This window comes from Urocitellus parryii, chromosome 5 (genome assembly GCF_045843805.1).
Source record: "Urocitellus parryii isolate mUroPar1 chromosome 5, mUroPar1.hap1, whole genome shotgun sequence".
In the NCBI taxonomy this organism is placed as follows: Eukaryota; Metazoa; Chordata; class Mammalia; order Rodentia; family Sciuridae; genus Urocitellus; species Urocitellus parryii.
The window spans coordinates 111,035,398-111,058,130 of record NC_135535.1 but is presented as its reverse complement, the minus strand read 5'-3'; the positions used below and the strand labels follow the sequence as shown (position 1 = coordinate 111,058,130).

At 42.4% G+C, this 22,733-nt stretch overlaps 1 protein-coding gene across 1 annotated transcript in view; it reads right to left on the bottom strand.

Moving 5' to 3' along the window:
* The window catches only part of LOC113195637 (maestro heat-like repeat-containing protein family member 1), a 59,010-nt gene that overhangs the window by 33,571 nt on the left and 2,706 nt on the right, over positions 1 to 22,733 (bottom strand). The window contains exons 5-16 of the mRNA XM_026407242.1: positions 22,203 to 22,357; positions 14,911 to 14,989; positions 14,273 to 14,383; positions 12,757 to 12,830; positions 11,572 to 11,688; positions 11,307 to 11,351; positions 11,090 to 11,163; positions 10,186 to 10,430; positions 9,615 to 9,658; positions 8,710 to 8,869; positions 7,488 to 7,585; positions 4,644 to 4,760 (exon numbers count right to left, since the gene is read on the bottom strand). Coding sequence (XP_026263027.1) covers positions 4,644 to 4,760; positions 7,488 to 7,585; positions 8,710 to 8,869; positions 9,615 to 9,658; positions 10,186 to 10,430; positions 11,090 to 11,163; positions 11,307 to 11,351; positions 11,572 to 11,688; positions 12,757 to 12,830; positions 14,273 to 14,383; positions 14,911 to 14,989; positions 22,203 to 22,357 — 1,319 coding nt within the window. The remainder of the gene's footprint in view (positions 1 to 4,643; positions 4,761 to 7,487; positions 7,586 to 8,709; positions 8,870 to 9,614; positions 9,659 to 10,185; positions 10,431 to 11,089; positions 11,164 to 11,306; positions 11,352 to 11,571; positions 11,689 to 12,756; positions 12,831 to 14,272; positions 14,384 to 14,910; positions 14,990 to 22,202; positions 22,358 to 22,733) is intronic.

Genomic DNA, 22,733 nt, shown 5'->3' with positions numbered 1-22,733 from the left:
GAGTTTAGATCATTTAGAAATGATTTTTATTTCCTGCTATTTTTATTTATTTTGAATATTTAATTTAGATTTGATTTCCTTTGATGATTCTTCAAGTATAATTTATTCCTATACTGGTCTTCATTTTTATTTTATCATTTCTTCTTCATGAAATATTTAATCAAGTAGGGTTTGTACTACAGACTTCACAGTTATGTATTGTTTTTAGTCTCTGTGGGAGGTTTTATTTCATAATTTTGTTGGGTACAGAAATCTTGGTTGGGCTGGGCATGGTGGCACATGCCTGTAATCCCAGTGGCTCAGGAGGCTGAGACAGGAGGATCATGAATTCAAAGCCAGCCTCAGCAATAGTGAGGTGCTAAGCAACTCAATGAGACCCTGTCTCTAGATAAAATAGAAAATAGAGTTGGGATGCAGCTCTGTGGTTGAGTGCCCCTGACTTCAGTCCCCAGTACCAAAAAAAGAGACACTTGCAATCTTTATCCCTAAGATCATTCAGAAACAGTAAAATATAAGTAAATAAATATAAAAAATGATTATATGCTTTGTTTCATCCAAGACTTTGAAAATATACTTTCAAAATGGTCTGATCTATTCTTGGAAATCTGGGAATGGAACCACCATTTGACCCAGCTATCCCTTTCCTCAGACTATACCCAAAGGACTTAAAAACAGCATACTACAGGTACACAGCCACATCAATGTTTATAACAGCACAATTCACAATATCTAAATTGTGGAGCTAACCTAGATGCCCTTCAGTGGACGAATGGATAAAAAAATGTAGCATATATACACAATGTAATTTTACTCAGCATTAAAAGAGAATAAAATCATGGCATTTGCAGGTAAATGGATGGCGTTGAAGAAGATAATGCTAAGTGAAGTTAGCCAATCCCAAAAAAACAAATGCCGAATGTTTTCTCTGATATAACGAGGCTAATTCATAGTGGGGTAGGGAGGGAGAGCATGGGAGGAATAGATGAATTCTAGATAGGGGAGAAGGGTGGGAAGGAAAGGGAGGGGCAGGGGATCAGCAAGGATGGCGGAATGTGATGGACATAATTATCAAAAGTACAAGTATGAAGACACGAATTGGATATCAACATACTTTATATACAAACAGAGATATGAAAAATTGTGGTATATATGTGTAATTGTATGAATTGTAATGCATTCAGCTGTCATTTTTCAATTTAAAAATGGTCTGATCTATTAGTGATGCTTTCCACTGAATTTTCTATTTGGTTCTGTTTCAGAATTTCTATTAAAGTGATCTTTCACTTCCTGTATTTTCTAATTTTACCCCTTATGTCTTCTTTTAGCTCTCTGAAAAATTTAACTGTGAAATTTGTAAATTCTTTCTCTGACATTTCTCCACTGTGGTGTCAACAAAGTCAATAGTGTGTCATGTTGTGGGCTGTTTGGGACAGTTTTTACTCTTGCTTTTTCATATTGCTTGCCCATCTATTGGGATGGTTATAACTTCTTCTTTTAAACAAGGGACCCCTGTGTGAGCTTTTTTTCCTCTTAAGAGTTCAAAGCCAGCCTCAGCAATGGTGAGGCATTAAGCAACTCAGCGAGACCCTGTCTCTAAATAAAATACAAAATAGGGCTGGAGATGTGGCTCAGTGATTGAGTGCCCCTGAATTCTATCCCCAGTAACTCCTTCCCCACCAAAAAAAAAAGTTAAGAAAATTCTTTTTGAATCTGGCTTTGGATTTCATTAGGATTTGGCACATTTAGAAGACATCTGTCAGTCTTTGGCGCTGGATCCCTCCACAGAAACTGGGACACAGGGGCCATTCTCATAGTTGCTATGGACCTCCCACCAGCTAGTTCTGGTTTGACAGCTCAGGGACCTGTGGCTTGCTACTCAGAGGGTGCAGTGTCTGTTGATTATTTCTATTGCGTACAGTAGTTCAGGATGCAGGGTTCTTGGCTGTCCTGATTACTGTGGGTCACTATGTACCCATTCCTCTCTCACAGGATCCTTTTCGTGGTAGAGACTGGTGGCTATCTATAAGCATAGGTCCTGCAGTTGTGGATTCTGTACAGGTGATCTGTGGTATAGACACATTCTTCTTGGCCAACATAGCTCACTGAGATACTGTCTTTAGTATTGAGTAAAGATATTCAACTGGTTCACCTGGGTTCCAACTTCTCCTGCCCCAGATTGTGAATGGTAAGTGTTGATTCCCTCTGCTCAATGACTGAGGCATGGTCCAGCCAGTGTCCCAAATAGTGCCCTAACACTCACCAGTTGCCACCATGGGTCAGGCTGGGAGCCCAGTCAAGCAAGAAGCCATCACTCTCTGCTGCCTTGGACCCAGGCAAATTTCTGCTTTGACTGACCTTCTACTGGCTATGGTAATGATCTGGGCACCCTTTCCTTTAAGCTTCCTAGGTACTCGGGCAACTTCTCATCATGGCCTTCTATAGGCTGCTGCCACAATCTGGAAACCATCCCTCTATGCCACTAGATATCCAGGAAGCTTCCCTCCAGGACAGGGCCCATGCAGACTGTGACCACAATCAGGGGAACAGTCCCTCTAGGCTTCTAGGCACAGACAACTTCTCACCATTCCTCCCAACAACCTAAGCAATCCTGACTGCTCTCCTTTCCTCTACTAAGACCAAAACTGCTTTGCCACTTGGATTTGAGATCTCACTTCTCATAAATTGCAAGCATTCTCTGCTCAGTCTCTGTCCAGCTCCCTGGCTCCTGCAGAAGCTATGCAGAGTGATGGACTGAGTAAGCACTTCTCGGGCCAGGCTGTTCCATCCCACTTCCCTTGTTGGCAGCGCAGAGAAGGAGTTTGAACAACTTTCAACTAGTACTGACCCCTCTACAAGTTATTTCTAGATGGATTCTTAAGAGATCCCACTGCATGGGTACTTAGTCCCTCTCATTTAATTTGTTGCTATCTAGAGGCTGGAAGAGGCCACATTGATTTAATGGGGTGACTGGTCAGTTGTGGGGTCACAATCTAATTCAAATCCCTTTGTCTCATGGCAGACTCTTTTGATTTAAGTGTTTGCTTTCCCTAGATCTCACTCACAAGGATCACTACCAATATAGAGATACAGATGCCAACTATTTACCAACCAGCTAGTTATTTCGCTCTTACTATAGGTGGAGCCACCATTAAGAGGAGGCAGAATGGGAAACAGAGATCAGGAACCCTTGCCCCAGAAAAGAATTATTGAGATGTATAGACCATTGACCTCCAAACAGATAAAGGAAAAATTTTTCCTAGTTATAAAACAAGGACTACTTGAGCATATTGAAAGGGTTCTCTTGAGTTTCTCTTCTCAGGTCCTCCCTTAGCTATCAGCTTCTACTCATCATGGTCATTGTCATCCATGCTCATTTGCCCATATCTGTACTTAAGTTTGTGCCAGCCTTACCCATGTTATCTCAATGATCCTCACACTAAGGTTTTAATGTAGACATTATCATCCCCATCTTACACACAGGGAAGTATAATGGCTCACAAATCCAGATGTCCAGCCCAGATCAGAGATCCATTATCTCCTTGGCTACTAGACCCTCCTATCTGGCTATACCATGGGGACCCCAACGCCTTCTGTCAAAAGTCAACTACATCAGTTTGCTCCCTCATTTTCTCCTGAATTCCTCACTCCCACCAAAAATACTACGAATCTCCCAACTTGGGACAACAGAAACCCAGGAACCATCTGAGGCATTCACCTTGCTCTTATCTTTATTCCCTGCATCCATTCTGTTCCCAAGTATTGGCAGAGGATAACTTTCACTTCCCTGTCAAAGAACTCTGCATTCCAGTACAACCAGAAAACGACTGCTCTCCAGACATGCCCCAAAGTTCTTTTCTTCTCTCCACTCTCAGCTTGGGGAAAATTATCCTGTGGGAAGACCTGCTTCCCTCCAACTACACTATCCCCACCAGCCCAAGCAGCAGTAGTCTCAATCACCACCATGAGCCCTTATTAAGGTTACTCTGTGAAGCAACTGGGGAGGCTGAGGCAGGAGAATCACAAGGACATCCTCAGTATTTTAGGGAGACCCCTCCCCCCAAAAAAAAGAAAGAAAGGAAAAAATAATATTGGTGGAACAATTGGCAATTTTTGAATTGGGTCTAAAAATTAGATAATGATACTATAGCAATGTTAATTTCCTGATTTTGATTTTTCACTGTGACTATATCTGAGAAAATTTTTGTTTGTAGGTAATATACACTGAAGTATTTAGAGGTAAATGAGCATCACACAATTCCCTGAAATGATTCATAAAATAATAAATATGCATGTTTATAAATACATATATATGAGGAAAAGAGATAGATGATAGTACAAAGGAAAATGTTACACTTTGGGAAATCTGAAAGAAGGATATATATAGAAATTCTTTATACTATTGTTTGGTTTTCTTTGATAAATTTTCTGCAAATATGAAATTATTTCAAAACAAAAAGCTTTTACAAAAATATCCTAGGAGGAAGGTACCATAGCCTCATTTTACAGAGGAACAGAGAGATTTAGCAATCTACCCAAAGGCACACACCTAGTAAGGAGCACGACTGAGATTGCAACTCAGGTAGTCTGGCTTTTCCTCTCTAAAATGAAAAGTGTTCCCCTTTTGCCAGGGTCCTCTGCCTCACCTCTCTCTCCTGCAGTTCCTCATGGGCACTGTTCAGGATGGATGAGAGCATGGTCTTCACCAGCTGAAGATTCCTTGAGGTCCGCAGGGTAAAGCCAAAGAATTTATATAGGAAAGCCTGGGACGGATGGGAGGGCAAGTCATCAAAGCTTTGAATGAAGTTGGAGTAACCAAGGGAACAGTCATTTCAGAGACAAGAATTGTCAGCCAAACCATTCTCCCCTTCTCTCCCAACCTCCCCACCAGCCTTCTTGGTCCTCAGGGTCAGGGTGCAAGTATGGATAAGATAGCAGCCTCATAGTACAGTAGCTAAAGCTGAAGGGAAGAAAAGTTGTATATCTCATTTCTCAGTCTCTTAGGGAAGGGAGCATCCCATCTTAAGAAACTCCCTGATCCACAAACTTCCCACTTCCATGTGGGAAATACAGTTCCTTAAATTTGCATGTTTAAATCAAAATTGCATAATGGAAGGTATGTTTTCTTTCTTTCTTTTCTTGTGTCTGTGTGTGCTTGTATGTGCTGCTGGGAATTGAACCCAAGACCTTGTGCATGCAAGGCAAGCACTCTACTAACTGAGCTATATCCCCAGCCCAGTAGGTATGTTTACATAGTATTTCTTCCTCCCTCCTATACAATCCAATGATCTTTATCCTTGCTTACTAGGTTGCCCTATTCACTTTGGATACCCATATTTACATGCTCCTCTACTTTCCACCTTAGTGTCTTTGCATTTCCTATTTTTTTCTATCTGTACACTCTTCCCCTACTCTTTAAAATGCTGTCTCATTCTTCTTTCACTCATGTTAGCCCCAAGCCTTCCATGACCTCCCCTTAAGGTCCCCTCCAGTGCACCATACTCTTCATTTCTTTAAGAATCTCATCAGTCACTAGCAATCCTGCTCATGTATTTGCTTGGTTTATTCCTGTCTCTCCCCAACCCAGATCTCTGCCCAGAATAAAGCTCAGATGCATTGTCTATCTTGTTGGTCACCAGTGCCTATGCAGAGCATGAACAGCATGCATGCAGATGTCCCCCTTGATGCCTGAATGTCTTGCCAGAACCTCTTCCCCGCTCTATCCTGTGCTGTTGGCTCCCTTGAGAGCACTTTTCCTGTGACTGGCTGCAGGCCAGTTTCTTCCTGTAGACTTATCCCATCATTCCCAAGGTTAATATGGGCCTCTGTGCCCAGTAGAGCCTTGAAGTTGCATTCCTCCGTCTTCTTATATAGTCTCCTCCTAACCATGGAAGCCTGAAGCTAAGAGCAGAGAGACAGGCAGGGACCAAGGCACAAAGCCCCCTTGCTTGCCTCTAGGCAGGAAAGACTCTGCAATGCAATTTATACCAAAGACTTTCCATGAGGCTGGACCAGGTCCTTGTAGGGCTTCTGTCCTTCCCCATCTAGCTTCCTGAACTCTACTCCAGCTTCTCCCAAGGGTGCAATTCCCACCAACATGATAGATCACTTACACAAGACTCTTAACACCTCAGTCTCTGCTTCTATCACCTAATTTAAGGCACTGATTTTAGTTGGCAATTCCTACTCATCTTCCTCTGCAAGGTGGCCCATCTTCCCAGTTTGCCCAGGACGAAGGCCTTTCCTGGGCTTTCAGTGCTAAACCTAGGACTAACCCTAATGAAAGTGAACAAATTATATTTTATATTATGCATATGTGCAAATATGTGACAACAAAATCCACTGCTATCTATAATTGTAATACACCAACTAAAAAATACCTGGGACAACCACAAGGAAATCAAGATTGTGGATCATCTCCAAGAAAGCTGCTTTGTCCCTCTTCATAGGCCACACATTCACTCCCCTCTGCAGATCAATCCCTCAAGTAGACATGGTTTCCTAAAGACAGGACCTGTCTTTCACATGAGGAATCTGGGCCTAACAGGGCTTGCTGCATTGTGGGTACCTAGTACATATTTCTAGTAACTAAATTTGTAAGATAAGAATTCCTGCTCGTGTCATGTTGCATCCCTAAGCCACCATCCACAATGCAGTGCACCTTGTAGGTGCTTTGTAAATATTTTCCAATACTTAGGGTCCTGGAAGTGAGGCAGGTGTCTTGCCTGGAGACTCCTAAGCTGAAATAAAGTATTGCTCAGGGACAGGAAAACAAAATCAAAAATCAAAGAACTTAGATTCAAATGCCAGTTGTACAACAATCTGCTTAGGACTATAAAACCCCTGGATTCTGGGTTGTTTAGCCTTTTGAGATAACAAAGTATCTTCTCAGGAACCCCATGTTTGCTCTTTATCAATCCTCCTAGGATGTAGAGGTTATTTTTGCCATTTCCCAAGTGGGCGAGTTAGATTAAACAGGTTAAGACACATGATACCCAGAACACTTCAAACAGCCAGGGTCAGGACCCAGGTCTTTGCCATCACTGACCCAAGCACCATAAGGGAAAGGTGCCCCACTATCTCCATCAGCTGTGGATCCTAACACCAAGCACAGTCCTCAAGCCATGTGCTGCATCCTCAAATAGTTTGAATTAACTTGCTTAAGTTTGACTCTATGGTCAATAATCTTTCCATTGCACCCAAGTACCAGCTCTATTCTGTTAAGAATTTCTGGGAGGTTCCATTAAGACAACAGAAAATAAAGCCTAAAACACTAAGCAAATGTGAGATACTTTCATGCTATTGCCATTCCAGGGTGATCTTCCCCATTCCTCAGTTCCTCGGGACCCAGGGACACCACTTTACTCTTGCTCCCAAGACCTATCCTTCTTGAGCATTTCTATAGCCCTTCCCACCAGGCTCCTCCCCTACCCCCATATCCCCACCTGCCTCCCTTACAACTCTCACCCCAATCACACACACACACCTACCTTCTCCTCATCATCATTAAAGTAATTTATCTTCTCCAAGATGGTTTTGGCGAGTTTTTCCAGCCAGTCATCATCATTGATGGCCACTAATGACTGACCTGAAAACTGAGAAAGAGGAAGGGAGGAGAGAGCCACAAGGAAAGGTGGGTAAGTTTTTCTGCCTCATAGAAGTGGGGTGAGACAAAACCAAGAGTCAAGGGCACTCTATGGAAATACAGAGAGAAAAATTAAAAATGGGGTCTGGCTTGATTGAGGACTCAAGAACAACACTAGAATAATGGTCATGACAAGTCATATATGAAGCAGGCCCTTCCAGGTCACAAGGCCCTCTCCTTTATCATCCTATTGAACTGTGTGAAATAGCAATGATCATTTCCAGGTTGCAGATGAAGAGGCAGTAGTCTGGGGGAGGCTAAATGACTTGCCCAAGGACACACAATCAGGGGTCTTTCCTTGCTCTTCACCAAAGGTTGGGCCTTGTGGGGACATGAAAAGTGGGTCAAGGCTTAAGAGTATCATCAGAGTCTCCAATATAGAGACCAGGCAGCATGAATGGCCAGACAAAGGTTCCCTTGGCCATGGAGGTTCCACGATTGTAGCCTTAGCCATGGTGCTCCCAGATCCTCTCCTCCCCTAGGATGCTGAAGAGGGAACCTCACTGGGTGGAGAGAGGTGTCTCTCAGGGAGGGCCTCACATGGAGGAGTCTTTCCTCCCACTCCTTCTGATTCAGGGTCTTCTCAGTATTATCTGGAAAAGATGACAGTAATGGTGCCCACCAGATCAGAAGGCCCCAGTCAGGGAAAAAAGTACCAACATCAGAACATTCTACCTCTCATCTCACACTCACTACAACCCAGCAAGACAACTGCTAGCCCACTTCATGAGGCCCCAACAGATGAGTGACATCCCAAAGATCAGACACCCATAGCTGGTCAGTGTCTGTCAGAGCAAGGATGCAAACCTGGGTCTGTCTGAAAGCCTGTCACACTCTCCCCTAATCCTCTACCAACATGAAGGAGCAATAGTCACTCTGGAACTCTAGAGATACAGAACTCTGAACTAGAATTTGCAGCACACATCACATCAACTAGGCGAAAAGCAGCTATTCTCACACTTCCTCAACCCTAACCAGATCCTTCCTATTCCTTGTGACTCAGACCCTTCTGGAGTTTCCCCCACTGCCCCAGCTCCATCCCTCCACACTCCCAGCACACCCCTCACCATCTAGGATCTGCAACATCTGGGGTATCTCCTTCTTCCAAACCTGGCCCACATCTGAGTTGATAACAGGATGCAGGGAAGTGATAGGATGCAAGGCATATAAGAGCCTTAAGGAGCTCACACCAAACTCCTTTTCTCTGTAAGGCTTCAGGGAAAGCAACTGAGAAACAAGAAAAGCAAACAGGAGGCAGAGAAAAAAATTTAAGAGAAGGAAGAAAATTAAATAAAACCACAGAAGGGTAGATCTGAAGCTGAGACCTTCCCCACTTGTTGAACATGTTCTCCAAAATGCCCTCAAATAAAACCTCTTCTGCCATGACTCCTGGGGGCCAAATTGGCCCGTTACTCTGCTAAGACCCCACTGAATCTGTAGGTTCCTGTTGATATACTTGTTACACTGATCTGTAATGACTAGATTATTGTCATTTGTCTCCCTCATTACAACTATGAACACCTCAAAGGCAGGTCTATATCTGGTCCCTCCATCCCTCCAAATATTCATAATGTCTTGTCACAGTGGTGAGCAGACAGGGATACAAAACGCACTTATTGAGAAAAATGACATCCAGAAAGGCATGTGCACTTATCCAAGGCCAACAGAAATAGGTTCGCCATTGAGCCACAGAGGAGACAGGTCAGGCATTTTGCATCTTACCTTCAGTTCCCAGGCTCCATGTCCTACCACTTAAGCTCCAGTTCCCTCTCCCATGCTCTTGGCCAAGACTGGATCTCCCAGGGACTGCCATGATCCTTGGCCTTACCTCTTTATTCCATATCCAGCATAACACTTAGAATAGAGTAGTTCTCAAACTATTTAGGGATGACTAGATGGACGGACAGACAGATGAGTGATGGTGTGTGGATGAATAGATGGAGACAAGAATATTCATCCCAGCATCACTTACCAGAAGATAGGTCAGTAGTTTCTGAGGGGAGACGACCTGGTTAGCTGAGAAGATAAAGGAAGGGTACAGAGTCAGTGCACTGGCAGCCACCATCAGAGCCACACAGGAGGTGAAAATGCAAAGTGGAGAAGGAGCATCAATGCCAGTGCATTGTCACAATGCCTGTGACATTTTTGACTCAGAAAAGGGAAAAAGATCAAACAGTATATTCAATTTAAAAATTAAAATAATAATGTGCTGAATGACACCCTTACCCCATCCCTAACTCCACCAGGACTACAGGTCAGAGATGGGGTAAGTATGGGGTAAGTCTCCAAATCAGGGCCAAGGAAAAACAAAGGATCAGGAATGCCTGTGGACCCATGACTTTATAATTAACCAACAGTGTTTTCACATCTTGACTCCGGTGCTTCAAAATAAAGACTAGTGGCAGGAAGAAACTGTGTCCAGGGCTGCTTCTCTTTCAGAGGAGGCCCCTTGTGGATCATAAGGGGCCAAGAGGTCTCAGGCTGTTGCCCCGACCCTCTGCTTTCTCACTCATGCCTGGGCCAAGTCCCCACTGCAGCCTTACCCACATCATAGTTCTGCACCCCTCCCTCCTCCACCTGCCACCCCCACAGGGTCTCAGCTGCCTCCCACCCCACCAGGCCTGTCGCAGCCTGGATGCTCACAGATGCCACCTGTCCAGAGGCTGCCCCTCCCCTGTACTCACGCATGAGGTGGAAGTTGCTGAGGTAGGGGACCTGGCCCAGGGTCCGTGCCTTTAGAGCTATCTCTGTGGCTGCCTTACTCAGAGTCACAAAGGCCAAGATGTTGCTGGGATGACACACCAAGGTAATCAGTATGGGCAAGGACACCTGGCAAGGGACATGCCCAGAGCTTCAACACCAAGAGCAAGGCAGCCCCAATCATATATTCTCTAACCCATGATCTTGTATTCCTTTCCTGGTTTCCTAGAGGGGTATTTGAGATCTGTACGTACACCTAGCATCCCTCCCATTCAACCATATTCTGTCTTCCTTCCCTAGCTCCTTCTCTCCCTCCCTTTTACCCTCTCTTCTTCCCCCTTTCAGCTGATATTAGTGAAATGTAACTGAGGTGCTGTTAAAATAACACTAGGAAGGAAATGATTACAGAGAGGGGCTTTGTGAAATCTGGAACTATGAGACTTTTAGTTGCCTTCATGGGGAAACATTCCAGATGCAGAAAAAAAAATGCTAATGGTCTGGAGACGAGCTTTTCAAGAGTGAGAAGGACTACAAATCCAGGGAGGAGCAAAAATCACAACTGTTTTCCCTCCTGGCCCCTCTTCTCAGTTCTGATCCACGAGTCAGTGCCTAAAGGCAGCCATGAATACTTGGAGGTTCTGTGAGCATGCAGGGCACATGATCTCCCCTTTTATTACAGAAGGAGTGTGGTCCTGAGAGCAGTTTGCTCAAGACTCTACAACTAGAAACCAGCAGTGAGACTCAGACTCAGGCCTCCAGTCTTGCTGCCCAATGTCCTCCTTGTACTCTGCCAAGCTGCTTCTCAAAGGGGGCCCCAGCACCTGAGGAGAATAGATGGAGGTGGTGAGGAATGGCAAAGACAGAACAAGGAATAAGATGGAGGGGGAGTGGAAGATGGGGCAGAGTAGTGATCTGGAAGCCAGTGGAAGAGGAAAAAAAGCCCTTTGACTCCATTTAGCTGTACCATCTGTAGGATTTTGAAGCACATTATTCGAATATCCTCTTCATTCTGAGATAAGAAAAGGAAAAAGTTGAAATCTGAAGTCAATGTGAGGCCTTTACTGGCTTCCTCCCTGATCAGGGTCCTAGGCACCGAAGCTCCTCCACATCTTGCCAGCTGTCCCTCCCTCTCCTTGCCCTGGTGTTTTTAACCCTGTCCTTTTTTTCTTTCTGCCACCCTGAGGCTTGTTTCCCTTCGGTGCCCTCCCTTGCCTCTGGCCTCTACTCACTGAGGAGTTGGACTGGCTGAGCTTGATGAGGTAGTCAATGACCACGTTCCCCTGGGACAGGGTTAAGTAGTCATACTGGCTCAGGGTCTCAATGAAGTTCAGGAGGGCTCCACGCACCTGTGGGGGCACAGACCATCACAGGGCAAGACTGGGAGTGATATCTCAGGGGTGGCTGACAGATCCCTCATGTTCCAGTGAGGACACAGAGGACCACTCCAGATCTCCCTACTCCAAATCCCCCTACTCAAATCTCCCTACTCAAATCTCCCTACTCCAAATCTCCCTACTCAAATCTCCCTACTCCAAATCTCCCTACTCCAAATCTCCCTACTCCAAATCTCCCTACTCCAAATCTCCCTACTCCAAGCCCAGTGTGACTCTTCTGTTGACTCAATGGTCATGACAGACCACCTGCCAATGAACCTGACCACTTTAGTACTCTGTCCTTAAGTTTCAACCCACTTCAATTCTATCATACTCCTACAGAATGCTAAGTACTTTTTGTCCCCAGAGACACTGAAAATGGCAGAAGTGTTAGGGAGGGGACGAATCTGAGTTCAGGAAGGTTCCTATGCTATGGCCTTCCAAGGTAAAGCCAGGGATGAATCTATCCCTCCTGACAGCCCACCCCCAAGACCCCACCTATTCATTAATCTTCTAGGGATTTAGGCCTCTCTTTTTTAGGATAGTGTCATTATTCTCCACTTGCTACTCAAAACCACTGTCCCTGCTTTAGCCGCCTCAGTGCTCTGTCCTGCTCAATCCAGAAATGGGAGACTCTGCTGCTTCCAGCGCTGGCAGTGGAGCTTGTTCAAAATACAGCTTGTCAGGATCCCACCCCAGACATGATATGGAGATTTTCTCTCAAAACAAAACAGCAGTTGTGTGTTCTCAGGGATCTAAATTAATGTCATTTAGAGCTGTGTCCCCACCACACTGGAGACACCACACTGCTGCCCACAGAAACGGTTCAGAAAAAGGCTGTTAAGTACTGCCCATTGCTCAACTCCTTCTCAGGCTCTGAAAAACTCCAATGTAACCCAAGGACAGAGGTCTCAGGACAGAACTGGACTGGCTGTGAGACCTTCCTCATTTCCCATCGCCCCCCCCCCCTCCATTTTATACCACCTTAAAGGCTCAAGAAAGCAATGGCCCTCCCAGGACAAACATTCATCCTCTGCTCACTGGCTTGAAATCCTCCTGTATCACGATGATGACAGAATTTATCACCTCACTCCGCAGTTTCTCTGTCTGGGACACTAGAGAAAACACATACATGCAGCTAGAGGTCAGCTTCCTCCCTCCTCCTCCTCTGTTTCTGGAGAAAGATAAGAAGACAAATGGGAAGAATTCCAGGCACAGTACTGGCCTCCAAGGCTAGGTGGAGTCTCCGAAGGCATCTCAGCCCTCCCTTGACTCCTAAGCACCCTGAACATGATTAGCCTGGACTTAAAAGTGATCTGAAACAGTACTTTCATCCAGCTGGCATCTAAGCCCCATTCCTTCCAATCTTCCATGGCTAAACATACAAATTCATCTCCCCAGCCAAGCTATTCTACCCCACCTCTTCCACCTCAACCTTTAGAACTTTGACCTTTGTTCTTTGAGGTAAATTCCCTCTCCTGATATACTATTGCAATCTCCTTCCTTCTCTGTTTTCAGTGAAATCACCTACATAAAGCCCATCCCAGCTACCCTGATAGATCCCTTCTCTGTATCCCTGTCATACCCTGCCAACATTCATTTCAGTAATGGAGTACATACTGTCCTACATTACTTCCCAGTGGGAAAATCCTCATCTTCTCTGTTATTTTAGTCAGGTTTTCTGTCACTGTGACCACAAGACCTGACAAAAACATTTTTAGAGGAGAAAAAGTCTATTTGGGGGTCAAGGTTTGGAAGTCTCAGTCCTTAGATGGCCGACTTCATAGCTCTGGGCCCCAGGTGAGGCAGAACATCATGGCAGAAGCGTGTGGCAAAGCAAAACAGCTCAGGACATAGCAACAAAGGGTGGTGTGGTGGTGGGGGCGGGGGGGGGAACGTTGCTCTGTTCACCAGGAACAAAATACATATGCCAAAAACCTATCCCAGTGACCTACTTCTTCCAGCTACACACTACCTGCCTACAGTTACCAACCAGTTAATCCATCAGAGGATTAATGCACTGATAAGGTTAAGGCTCTCCTAACAATCATTTCACCTCTGAACTTTCTGGCATTGTTTTATACTCCATACCACCTGTTCAATAGTGAGTTTCTTGGGAGCAGGAAATGTGTTTTATGTGTGTATTCTCAGTGCCTAGCACTATGCTAAGCACACAGTGAAAGATTCATAAAACATTTGATAGGAGGGGAAACTCTCTCTTGGAAAATCATACATATACCACTCAAACCAATGGCATGGTAGCTGTTCTAAGCAGCTCACCTGTTTTCTCTTCAATCCTCACTAAAAAACACTGAAGACAGACATAACTTTTACCTCCATTTTTGAAAATGAGGAAATAGAGGTAGAGATTAAATGTAATCTGCCCAAGGTTGCATAGTTAGTAAGATGCAAAGCCAAGATTGAACACACTAAGTTTACTTTGAATTTAAAATCATCCTTTTAACTAATTCACTGGACAGTCTCCCTGAGAAAGGAGATCTCCTTCCTAGGAAAGACCAAGTCCTAAAGCCCCAGGACCATCCCCATTCCCACTCACCAACATGGAATACATCCCGGAAGACCTGAAGGGCTGACATAACCCTGGCTGGATCCTTGGATTCCATGGTCTTTCGTATTAAAGATACCATCTGATTATTGTACAACTTGGCTATTAGAAATACAAGGTAATCAAGGGTAAGTTTAAGTGGCAGTTATAAGGAGGAATAAATCATATTCACAGCAAACCCCATGACATGGGATGAATAAATTAGGGCCCATTACTATGAAGAAAAGAAGGCAGAAGAAAACAGGCATTTGTCTAGGATTTGCCATGGAGATATTTTTCCTGAGCTACACCTTGTCCCGGTCCTACCAACCACCTGCCCCCCATAGATCAGCAAACCAATCATTCCCATCAGTGCTGTAATAATCACATTATTCTCTTCCTGAGCTGGAGCTCACCAATGGAGAAAGGGAATTGAATCCCAACTCCAGGGAATGGAATTGAAAAGAGTGGAGGAGAACCAAGGCCCATGCCCTTTCAGATTCATTAAATTCCAAAGCTCACATGATTAACTTTATATCTTATCTAAAAGGATGGAAGCACACACCCCATCGGAACATGGGCCCTCACTCTAGTCCAGAGACAAAAGTGAGGACACACATACCTGGGGTGAAGGAAATGTGTTCACTTACTCAACAGGGAGAAAGCCCTCAGGGAAACGTTGTGGTTCTGCACAGAATGAGGATCTGTGTTGATGATTTTTTCACTCACCTATAGGAAAACCAAGGCCATCAGACCTGGAAGAACTGAAACTATCTCTACACATGGATGGGGAAACTGAGGCATGAAGCCATGAAAGTGTGGTATTTGGCAAGAAGGAAAACCAGAAGATACAACTCAGAAACATGCTTAGCTCCAGAGGGAAGACATCAGCCAACAAATTAATTCTCTGGAAGGTATCACCCTTTTGCAAATGTCCAGTTGTCTTCTTATTCTACTCCATAATACAGAAAGCCTGGCATTTCCCATAGGCATGATGGAGTGGCTTGAACCTTCTGCCCTTTTCTCAGATTTTAGGGGAAGCAACAAAGACCTGTCATCTTGGGAGACATACGATGTACCCAATTTACCAACAAAGAATATCTTTTTCTGCAGCCAAAATCCAGGCATTTGCCTGCTCCAGGAAAGCCAAAGGTGTGAATAGCTACAGACACCACATGAAAGACACCTGTCATGTGGAGATGGTCACCTGCACTGGGGAAGTCATCATCTCTTAAGAAGAGAGACAAGGCAAGCCCAGAATGCTCCCAGCCCCATAGCACTCACCAGCTTGAACAGCATGTCTGTGACATTTTCTATCTGTGAGAGCAAATTGACTCCTCCAGAGCCACTGAGAGTCAGAGCATCCAAGAGTTGACAAATACACTGTGTACATAAAGACAGTCAAGACAAGACTCCCAGCCTCTCCATAGACCCCAAATACTCTTTCCTCACCTCTTCAAGGTCTAAATGGTGGTCTAAATGATCCTAATGTCACGTGGCCATTTTTGGACCTTTTCAGGGCAGGTTCAGGGTCTGTTTGTTCCAAAGCTAAATACTGTCATGACCCATCTTTTCACCTTACTTCCAGCACATTCCTCTTCCTCAGGCAACCACCAATCTACTGTCACTTATCTCTCCCATATTTTTAAATAAACTTCAAAAATTATTTTAATAGGACAAATTATTCTAATAGGCATGTAGGGTATTTCACTGTGATTTTAAATTCCCTAGTGTATAAATGAACTCAGGTAATATGCCTGTACTCATTTGCCATCCCTGTATCTTCTGTTGTGAAGTATGTGTTCAAAGCTTTTATCTGTTTTTCTAGTTTTCTTGAGTTTTGAGAGTTCTTTATATATCCTAGATATAGTTATGATTTTCAGTTATTTTTTCCTTCTCTGAAGCTGATTTCTTCATTCTGTTAATAGTATCTTCAAAGAAATGTTATTGCTTAAAATAACTTTTCTTTGAAGATACTACTCAAAATTCTACATGAAAACATAGGGAAATAGAACTTGGATTGCTCAAAGATAACTTAGCAAGAGTACTATAAACATGATCCATAAAAGGAGAAAAATGAATAAACAATATTTTCCCCATGTTTTCATGTAGAATTTTGAGTTTGAGGGTTTAGTGATTCATTTTGAGTTGATCTTTATGGCATGTAGTAGGACTTGAAGCTCATCTTTTTGCGTGCAGATCCCCAATGTTCCATTTGTTGAAGAGATTTTCCTTTCTCCAATTAATTGCCTTTATATCTTTGCCAAAAATGATCTTTGCCAAAAATGGAATGGTATTTTGTGCCATTCCATTGATCTATGTGTCTGTCTTGATGTCAATACCACACAATCTTCATTATTGTAGTTCTGTTATCCTTCTTTCTTGAAATTGTTTTGAGTATGTTGAGTCTTGTGCATTTCCATGTGAATTTTAGAATTTTAGAATTTCAGCTCATTTTTAAAAAGCCACTTGGGGGGCTGGGGTTGTGGCTCAGCAGTACAGCACTCACCTAGCACGTGCAAGGCACTGGGATTGATCCTCAGCACCGGATATAAATAAATAAATAAATAAAGATATTGTATCTTACCAGAACTTAAAAAAAAAAGCCACTTGGGATATTGGTCAGGATTGTGTAGAATGCACATATTAATCTGGGAATAATTGACATATTAGCAATATTGACTCTTCTGATCCACAAACATACCACATTTCCATTTACTTTAAACTTAGCAATGGTTTGTAGTTAACAATGAACAGATCTTTAAAATTCATTTACTTTTAAAAAATTCTTTCAAAGATTTTTATGTGTTCCATATTTTTATGTATATGTTCATGTTTCCTGAAAATATAGCTGCATATCTTCCTTTCCAATGCATAGGCCAATTAGGTCCAATTGCTGGATAGTGTTGTTCCAATTTTTTATATGCTTACTGGTTATCCACTTGTTCTATCAGTTATTAAAAAGATGTTAAAATTTCTGATTATGGATTTGTCTACTACTTCTAGCAATTCTATTAGTGTTCCCCTAATGTATCTTGAAGTTTTATTATCAAGTTCACAAACATTTAGAATTTTTATGTGTTCTTAATTGATTCATTTATCATTATGAAATGAATTTTTATTCTCTATTTTCTTTGTTGTGAATTCTACTCTGAATTTTTTTTTCAAGATGAGTTTTCACAATGCCAGTCTGGCCACCAACTCCCGAGTTCAAGAGATTCTTCTGCCTCAGCCTCCCAACTAGCTGGGATTACAGATATATGCCACCACACTCAGCTATGGATCCTTCTTTCCTAACAAGACATAAATTACAACCAGAGTCCGTGTGTGTGTGTGTGTGTGTGTGTGTGTGTACGTGTGTGTGTGTGTTTGTGTGCACTTCATGCATGCTACACTCTACCATTGAGCTATTCCCCCATTCATTCATTTAGACAAGATTATTTATTGAAACAAGGTGTTGCTCTATTGCCCATGCTGATCTCAATCTCTTGGGTTCAAGTGATCCTTCTGCCTCAGTTTCTAAAATTTCTAAAGTGGAACTACATATATGCACCACCTAGTCCAAACAAGACTTCTTAATATAAGGACTAGGGATGAGCTTCAGAGAGTCTGTATACAAAATTCTATTTAAATGTGTCTTTCATCTTTATCTCAAAGAGGTCTGAGTCACAAAGCAGGTTGAGAACTGCTTACTCAAAGTTGAATGCAACCTGTGCTCTTCAGTTCTTCTGGGTACATTGTAAAACATGACTATATCCCAGTTCCTGTGCCACCTCTTTTAGGCTCTCTAGGAACTGATGACATCAAGAGTCTGAGGAATATGATGATGGGAATATTTCCATCAAGGAAATATTTCCCAGGAACAAGAAGAACTTGATCTCTCTCCATGAAAATAATCACCTCCTCATCTACCCCAAATGTCGTATAGCAACTGTCCCAGAAAAGGGTTCTATGCTTATACTGGTTCCTCTGCCTTGAATCGCTTCCCTGACCTTGTCTGTCTTGTGAATGTCCATTTTGTTCTTTTTTTTAATGCACTTATTCTCCATCATGTCAGATTAGGCCCTGACTTCCTTAATAAGACCCTATAGAGCAAGAATTAAAATCAAGAATCAACAAATGGGATGAATTCAAACTAATAAGCTACTTCTCAGCAAAAGAAACAATCAGTGAGGTGAATAGAGAGCCTACATCTTGGGAGCAAGTTTTTACTACTCACACATCAGATAGAGTACTGATCTCTAGGATATATAAAGAACTCAAAAAGCTAAACATCAAAAAAAATATCCCAACCAATAAATGGGCCAAGGAACTGAACAGACACTTTTCAGAAGATGATACACAATCAATCAACAAATATATGAAAAAATTTTCATCTCTAGCAATTAGAGAAATGCAAATCAAAAGTACTCTAAGATTTCATCTCACTCCAGTCAGAATGAGAGCTATTAAGAATACAAAAACAATAAGCGTTGGAGAAGATGTAGGAGGAAAGGCACACTCACACATTGCTGGTGGGACTACAAATTGGTGCAGCCGATATGGAAAGCAGTATGGAGATTCCTTGGAAAACTGGGAATGGAATCACCCTTTGACCCAGCTATCCCACTCCTCAGTCTATACTCAAAGGACTTAAAAACAGCATACTACAGGGACACAGCCACATTAATGTTTATAGCAGCACAATTCACAATAACTGAACTGTGGAACCAACTTAGATATCCCTCAGTAGATGAATGAATAAAGAAAATGTGGTATATATATTCACAATGAGATATTATTCAGCATTAAAAGAGAATAAAATCATGGCATTTGCAGGTAAATGGAAGAAATTGGAGAATATAATGCTAAGTGAAGCTAGCTAATCCCCCAAAAAAAACCAAATGCTGAAAGTTTTCTCTGCTATAAGGAGGGCTGGTTCATAATGGGGTTGGGGGTCAGGGGCATGGGAGGATTAGATGAACTCTAGGTAGGGCAAAGGGGAGAGAGGGGAAGGCATGGGGGCAGGAAAGATGGTAGAATTAAGTGGACATCATTACCCTAAGAACATGCATGAAGACACAAATGGCATAACTACTTCGTGTACAACCAGAGATATGAAAAATAATGCTGTATATGTGTAATATGAATTGTAATGCATTCTGCTGTTATATATAACAAATTAAAATTTAAAAATGCCTATACTTTTTTTGCTGGGTTTATTTTATTTATTTATTTTTAAGTTTTAGTAGATGGACATGATACTTTTATTTTTATGTGGTGTTGAGGATCAAACCCAGTGCTTCATGTGTGTTAGGCAAGCACTCTACCACTGAGCCACAACCCCAGCCCTGTCTTTTTTTTTAATTGACAAAAATTGTATATGCTATGGTATGCAACATGGATGTTTTGTAATGTCTACACTGTGGAATGGCTAAATTGAGCAAATTAATATATGCACAATATGCTTATTTTTTCTGGAAAAAATACTTTAAAAATCTACCATTTTAGAAATACATTACTATTTATATATGTATATATTGTCACCATGTCATGCAATAATCTCTTTGAACTTTTTCCTTCTGTCTAAATGACATTTTGTGCCTTTGACTAACATCTCCCAGATTACCTCTGACAACCACTATTCTACTCTGCATGAGTTCAACTTCTTTAGAGTCCACATGTGATATCATGTGGTATTTATCTTTCTGTGCTTGGTTTGCTTTGTGAAATGTCTTCTTGGTTTATCCCTTTTGCCACAAATGACAGGATTTCCTTTTTCCAAGGTTGAATAATATTCCACTTGGTATAATATATAATTTTCTTTACCTACTCATCTGCTGACACATAGGTTGATCCATATCTTAACTATTATGAATAATGCTATGACGAACACAGAGTGCACCTTAGAAAAAAACTTTTAACTTTTCACCATTGAGTATGATAGTAGCTACAAACTTGTCATATATGTTCTTTATTTATGTATATTCCTTATATATCTAGTTTTGAGAGTTTTTAATCATGTAAAAACATTCAATTTTGTCACATGCTTTTTCTACATCTATTGAGATGATAGTAGGTTTTTGTCCATTTTGTTAACATGTGCTGCATCCTGTTATAAATGTTGAACCATCCTTGCCTCCCTGAAAATGGTGAATGATTCTTTTAACATACTGTTGAAATTGATCTGCAAGTATTTTGTACAGTATTTTTGTACCTCTGATTATCAGGGATTTGGCCTGTAACTTTCTTTTCTTGAAACATCCTTGCCTGGTTTGGTATCAGGGTAAATTTGGCCTCATATTTTGGAAGGATTCCCTTTCCTTTGTTTTCTTTTGCACGAAAACATCAGAGAAGGCTTGGTATTAGTTCTTCTTTAAATGTTTGGTAGAACTCATCAGGGAAGCCGTCAGGTCCTGTGACTTTCTTTGATGGGAGATTTCATTGCTGATTCAATTTCCTTACTTGGTCTGCCCAAGTTCTTTGAGGTGCAATTCAAATGTCATCTCTTCTAAGAAGCCTTAAATTCTTGCATGCAGACCTAATCTTTTCTTCTCTGTGTTCCAAAAGGCCTTAATTCAGTCCTATCTTTACACAGAACCTCTAATTATAGCATTTATCACCTAGGCTGTATTTCTCAGAGTTCCCTTTTCCCCATAGAAAAAAAGGTGATTTTTCTACCTCCACTTGCATATCCTAGTATATACTAGTGACTCAATGAATGTAGTAGGCATAAGCACAGAGGGCAGCAAATTTTTTCTATAAAGATTTCATCTCACTCCAGTCAATAAGTAAGATGAAATCTTTATAGAAAGCAGATAAGCAATAAATATGTATATTTTTAATATTTTCTAATAGTCTTGTTTTTTCCTCTTATGGTCCTGGGGATGAAACCTAGGGCCTCATGCATGCTAGGAAAGCACTCTACATTTGATCTAAGCCCCTGGCTCCAAGAAATATTTCACACTACGTCTTCCATAGGGTCTCTATAACCAACGATTCAACTCTGCTTTTTTTAAACACTGAGGCAGCAATGGACAATATATTAAAAATATGTAAATTAATGGGCACAGCTAAGTTCCAATAAAAACTTATTTTCAAAAACAGGCTTCAGGCTAGATTTAGCCTGTGGGCCATGTGCTTGTACCAAGTTCAATACATGAACTTAATGATCTAATTCCATTTCCTTATCATCCATCCACACTGCAGTCACCTGGGAAATGTAGAAAGGCTTCAGTCTTGCTGACATTAAAGTCATTAACCGTTGTGTTAACCAGTTCACTTGGTTCTTGAGTTTGTATGGTGACATGAGGAAGAAGAGATGGCCTACTATCACCAGAGCCTGCTCTGCTACCTGTGCACAAGGAGATGAAATGAGCTGGCCTCAGTTCAAGAATAAAGATAGGACAAGTCCTCAGTAGCTTTGCCTCATTCATCTTTGTCTTCCCGGAGCCTGGCACAGTGCCTGGCAAACAGAAGGAATTTAGTAAATGCAAATAACAATTACATCATTAATGAAAAAGTGAATGGGTTTGAGGTTTTTTGGGGGGGGGGGCGGGGGGTAACCAGGGATTGAACTTAGGGGCACTCAACCCCTCAGCCACATCCCCAACCCTATTTAGTATTTTATTTAAAGACAGGGTCTTACTGAGTTGCTTAGCACCTGACTTTCACTGAGGCTGGCTTTGAAGGTACTTAGCACCTGACTTTCGCTGAGGCTGGCTTTGAACTCGAAATCCTCCTGCCTCAGCCTCCCAAGCCACTGGGATTACAGGTGTGTACTACCATGCCCAGTGATCATACAGGGTTTTTTGACTGTCCCCTTTTCTGGACAATGGGAAGAGGTAACTGAAAAACATCACTCTCCTCTTTAGGGACAGACATTGTTCCTTAATGACACTGTTTGGGCTTCAGCATCAATCCTTCAGCCCATCAACCCAAACCCAACTACCCCCACTCCCACCTTCTTCATGTCCTTCAGGGGCCAACGGTTGAACAGAACCCGAAGGGTGTGGTAGGCCTTGATAGACGCTGTCTCAGGTGTTATGTCCCTTTCTTCACCATCCTTAGAGCCCATATCCAGATGCTTCCGGGCACTGACAACCAATCTGCTGAGCACTATGAGAGGAGCACAGAACTTCAGCTGCCCATTGAATTTTCCTTTCCCACAAAAGAATACAGTCCTCCTATACCCAAACCTAAAAGGGTCACTGGAATCCTGTGCAGGAAAACACCAACCCATTCACTCACTGACTCTCCAACTATACTTTCTTCCAACTATAGCTGGTTCTCCAGAAGCACCCACAGCATTCCTATCAAGTTTGGCTCTTGCCCCCAACCAGATGATAGCAAGCATCTGTTCACACCCTGTCCTATTCCCACTAATTTCTGCCCTTTCCTCAGGCTACTTGGATCCACATTATCTGGTCTTTTCCTGCCTTTCTTTCCTCCTATACTGACTCAAGAGATCCTTCCCCAGGGTCATCTGAGCCTC